Source organism: Oncorhynchus kisutch, unplaced genomic scaffold (genome assembly GCF_002021735.2).
Source record: "Oncorhynchus kisutch isolate 150728-3 unplaced genomic scaffold, Okis_V2 scaffold3793, whole genome shotgun sequence".
Lineage (NCBI taxonomy): Eukaryota > Metazoa > Chordata > Actinopteri > Salmoniformes > Salmonidae > Oncorhynchus > Oncorhynchus kisutch.
This window is the reverse complement of record NW_022265738.1, coordinates 33,512-38,295: the sequence shown is the minus strand read 5'-3', so window position 1 is coordinate 38,295 and position 4,784 is coordinate 33,512. Positions and strand designations below refer to the sequence as shown.

General features: G+C 51.1%; 1 protein-coding gene across 1 annotated transcript in view; it reads right to left on the bottom strand.

Moving 5' to 3' along the window:
* The window catches only part of LOC116371865 (deoxyribose-phosphate aldolase-like), a gene marked incomplete at its 5' end in the record, with an annotated part of 14,813 nt that extends 11,048 nt beyond the window's left edge, over positions 1 to 3,765 (bottom strand). Inside the window, 2 exons of the mRNA XM_031820954.1 lie at positions 2,372 to 2,519; positions 3,643 to 3,765. Of these exons, the coding sequence (XP_031676814.1) occupies positions 2,372 to 2,519; positions 3,643 to 3,765 (271 nt within the window). The remainder of the gene's footprint in view (positions 1 to 2,371; positions 2,520 to 3,642) is intronic.
* Between the last annotated feature and the right edge of the window lie 1,019 nt (positions 3,766 to 4,784).

Sequence of the window (4,784 nt, the reverse complement as noted above, 5' to 3'; positions counted from 1 at the left end):
TCGCCCCTCTAGTGGCCCAAACAAGGAGCACGTCGCCCCTCTAGTGGCCCAAACAAGGAGCACGTCGCCCCTCTAGTGGCCCAAACAAGGAGCACGTCGCCCCTCTAGTGGCCCAAACAAGGAGCACGTCGCCCCTCTAGTGGCCCAAACAAGGAGCACGTCGCCCCTCTAGTGGCCCAAACAAGGAGCACGTCGCCCCTCTAGTGGCCCAAACAAGGAGCACGTCGCCCCTCTAGTGGCCCAAACAAGGAGCACGTCGCCCCTCTAGTGGCCCAAACAAGGAGCACGTCGCCCCTCTAGTGGCCCAAACAAGGAGCACGTCGCCCCTCTAGTGGCCCAAACAAGGAGCACGTCGCCCCTCTAGTGGCCCAAACAAGGAGCACGTCGCCCCTCTAGTGGCCCAAACAAGGAGCACGTCGCCCCTCTAGTGGCCCAAACAAGGAGCACGTCGCCCCTCTAGTGGCCCAAACAAGGAGCACGTCGCCCCTCTAGTGGCCCAAACAAGGAGCACGTCGCCCCTCTAGTGGCCCAAACAAGGAGCACGTCGCCCCTCTAGTGGCCCAAACAAGGAGCACGTCGCCCCTCTAGTGGCCCAAACAAGGAGCACGTCGCCCCTCTAGTGGCCCAAACAAGGAGCACGTCGCCCCTCTAGTGGCCAAACAAGGAGCACGTCGCCCCTCTAGTGGCCCAAACAAGGAGCACGTCGCCCCTCTAGTGGCCCAAACAAGGAGCACGTCGCCCCTCTAGTGGCCCAAACTAAGGAGCACGTCGCCCCTCTAGTGGCCCAAACTAAGGAGCACGTCGCCCTCTAGTGGCCCAAACTAAGGAGCACGTCGCCCTCTAGTGGCCCAAACAAGGAGCACGTCAGCCCTCTAGTGGCCCAAACCAAGGAGCACGTCGCCCTCTAGTGGCCCAAACAAGGAGCACGTCGCCCTCTAGTGGCCCAAACAAGGAGCACGTCGCCCCTCTAGTGGCCCAAACAAGGAGCACGTCGCCCTCTAGTGGCCTAAACAAGGAGCACGTCGCCCCTCTAGTGGCCCAAACAAGGAGCACGTCGCCCCTCTAGTGGCCCAAACAAGGAGCACGTCGCCCCTCTAGTGGCCCAAACAAGGAGCACGTCGCCCCTCTAGTGGCCCAAACAAGGAGCACGTCGCCCCTCTAGTGGCCCAAACAAGGAGCACGTCGCCCCTCTAGTGGCCCAAACAAGGAGCACGTCGCCCCTCTAGTGGCCCAAACAAGGAGCACGTCGCCCCTCTAGTGGCCCAAACAAGGAGCACGTCGCCCCTCTAGTGGGCAAACTAAGGAGCACGTCGCCCTCTAGTGGCCCAAACTAAGGAGCACGTCGCCCTCTAGTGGCCCAAACTAAGGAGCACGTCAGCCCTCTAGTGGCCCAAACCAAGGAGCACGTCAGCCCTCTAGTGGCCCAAACCAAGGAGCACGTCGCCCTCTAGTGGCCCAAACAAGGAGCACGTCGCCACTCTAGTGGCCCAAACAAGGAGCACGTCGCCCCTCTAGTGGCCCAAACAAGGAGCACGTCGCCCCTCTAGTGGCCCAAACAAGGAGCACGTCGCCCTCTAGTGGCCCAAACAAGGAGCACGTCGCCCTCTAGTGGCCCAAACAAGGAGCACGTCGCCCCTCTAGTGGCCCAAACAAGGAGCACGTCGCCCTCTAGTGGCCCAAACAAGGAGCACGTCGCCCCTCTAGTGGCCCAAACAAGGAGCACGTCGCCCTCTAGTGGCCCAAACTAAGGAGCACGTCAGCCCTCTAGTGGCCCAAACCAAGGAGCACGTCGCCCTCTAGTGGCCCAAACAAGGAGCACGTCGCCACTCTAGTGGCCCAAACAAGGAGCACGTCGCCACTCTAGTGGCCCAAACAAGGAGCACGTCGCCCCTCTAGTGGCCCAAACAAGGAGCACGTCGCCCCTCTAGTGGCCCAAACAAGGAGCACGTCGCCCTCTAGTGGCCCAAACAAGGAGCACGTCGCCCTCTAGTGGCCCAAACAAGGAGCACGTCGCCCTCTAGTGGGTAAATAATCCATGAGTTGTAAATTGAAGAACAAGTATGAAGTATAGAACATCAGTCATGTTGAGGAGGATGTGGAGTAGCACATTTAACACACAGGCTTCATGAAGAGCTATGTAAAGCTAGTCTGTCTCTAGAGCAGGGTGAGGAGGAGGGAGGGAGGGAAGGAGGGAGGGAGGGAGGGAGGGAGGGAGGAGGGAGGGAGGGAAGGAGGGAGGAGGGAGGGAGGGAGGGAGGGAGGGAGGAGGGAGGGAGGGAGGGAGGGAGGAGGGAGGGAGGGAGGGAGGGAGGGAGGGAGGAGGGAGGGAGGGAGGGGGAGGGGCGGACAAACAGGACAGACACCCCACTACCTTTGTCCTGCATGTCCATGCTCTTCAGCAAGTCGTAGCGTACCGGCTGGGTCGCTTTCATACACAGCCGGTGGACGTTGCCGGGCGTGTCGTCACCGGCCAGGGTCGTCAGGTCAATACAGGTCACCGCCCGCAGCAGCCACGCCGCCTGGAGATAGACAGAGAGCATTGTGGGTAATATTGTAACACAGAGCCTGATGTCAACTCATACCGGGGTGTTTAATTAACTGTTTGTTCTCAATACAAGGGGTTGGTGTGGACAACACTTCAACACTAGATAACACACAAAACCATACCAGACATACTGTATATCCTTATTCTAATAGCAGGATACAAACTGAGAATACTGCATATCCTTATTCTATTAGTAGGATGAATACTGCATATCCTTATTCTAATAGCAGGATACAAACTGAGAATACTGCATATCCTTATTCTAATAGCAGGATACAAACTGAGAATACTGCATATCCTTATTCTAATAGCAGGATACAAACTGAGAATACTGCATATCCTTATTCTAATAGTAGGATACAAACTGAGAATACTGCATATCCTTATTCTAATAGTAGGATGAATACTGCATATCCTTATTCTAATAGTAGGATGAATAGTGCATATCCTTATTCTAATAGCAGGATACAAACTGAGCATCACTTCATCTTATGTGTCGTATAGGAAAACATTGGAGAGGAAGGTATTAAACCCCAAAGCTAAACCCCAAAGCTAAACCCCAAAGCTAAACCCAAAGCTAAACCAAAAGCTAAACCCCAAAAGCTAAACCCCAAAAGCTTAAACCCCAAAGCTAAACCCCAAAGCTAAACCCCAAAGCTAAACCCAAAGCTAAACCCCAAAAGCTAAACCCCAAAAGCTAAACCCCAAAAGCTAAACCCCAAAGCTAAACCTAAAGCTAAACCTCAAAGCTAACCCCCAAAGCTAAACCCCAAAGCTAAACCCCAAAGCTAAACCCCAAAAGCTAAACCCCAAAAGCTAAACCTCAAAGCTAAACCCCAAAGCTAAACCCCAAAGCTAAACCTCAAAGCTAAACCCCAAAGCTAAACCTAAAGCTAAACCCCAAAGCTAAACCCCCAAAGCTAAACCCCAAAGCTAAACCCAAGCTAAACCCCAAAGCTAAACACCCAAAGCTAAAACCCAAAGCTAAACCCCAAAGCTAAACCCCAAAGCTAAACCCCAAAGCTAAAACCCAAAGCTAAAACCCAAAGCTAAACCTAAAGCTAAACCCCAAAGCTAAACCCCAAAGCTCCTCCTACCTGCCACTGTTTCTTGTTCTTATTGCGTCCTTGGATCTGCTGAGCTCTCTTCAGCACTGCCTGGGTGTTCACCCGCACCTTGGGACACCCATTCCAGGTCTGACACACACACACACACACACACACACACACACACACACACACACACACACACCACACACACACACACACCATATCAATATGGAAGGTAGATAAGAAACACTTTAGTTGGTATGTGGTCGCTGTCCACAACGCTTCCATATAAGTGTATATATACACGTAGGCCTATTTCTCACCGAATCCACTATTCTGTTCAGATATCTACTGAATATAATGTAGGCTTACAGTAGTTAACAACCGATGGTTAGGCCTGCATCGAAATGTTTTTCCGGGATCTTAGTACAGTCAGACCACTGATAGTCACGTGATTCACCCTGGCTGCACTGAGTGTCGTGTGAAACATATTATCCAGGACATCATGAGACCACCAACATTCAGTAATTCAGCACGTAACGTTAACGAGCTACTATCTTTACGGTGTTCACTAGACACGATACAAAGTATCTCTGGTCTCTGCATGTTTGCACCCCATTAATTTTATTTCTACTTTCTACATTCTTCCATTGCAAATCTACCATTCCAGTGTTTTACTTGCTATATTGTATTTACTTTGCCATCATGGCCTTTTTTGCCTTTACCTCCCTTCTCACCTCATTTGGTCACATTGTATATAGACTTGTTTATACTGCATTATTGACTGTATGTTTGTTTTACTCCATGTGTAACTCTGTGTCGTTGTATCTGTCGAACTGCTTTGCTTTATCTTGGCCAGGTCGCAATTGTAAATGAGAACTTGTTCTCAACTAGACTACCTGGTTAAATAAAGGTGTTCTCAACTTGTCTACCTGGTTAAATAAAGGTGTTCTCAAACTAGCCTACCTGGTTAATAAAGGTGGTTCTCAACTTGTCTACCTGGTTAAATAAAGGTGTTCTCAACTTGTCTACCTGGTTAAATAAAGGTGAAATAAATAAATGTTACTTAACTCACGTTAGAGATATATACACCCTGCTACCCATATATATATATATATTAACACGTTGACAGGGAAAATGTGCAGTGACTGTAATACATGAGAGCGGTAACCTTAGTTCTTACATGCATT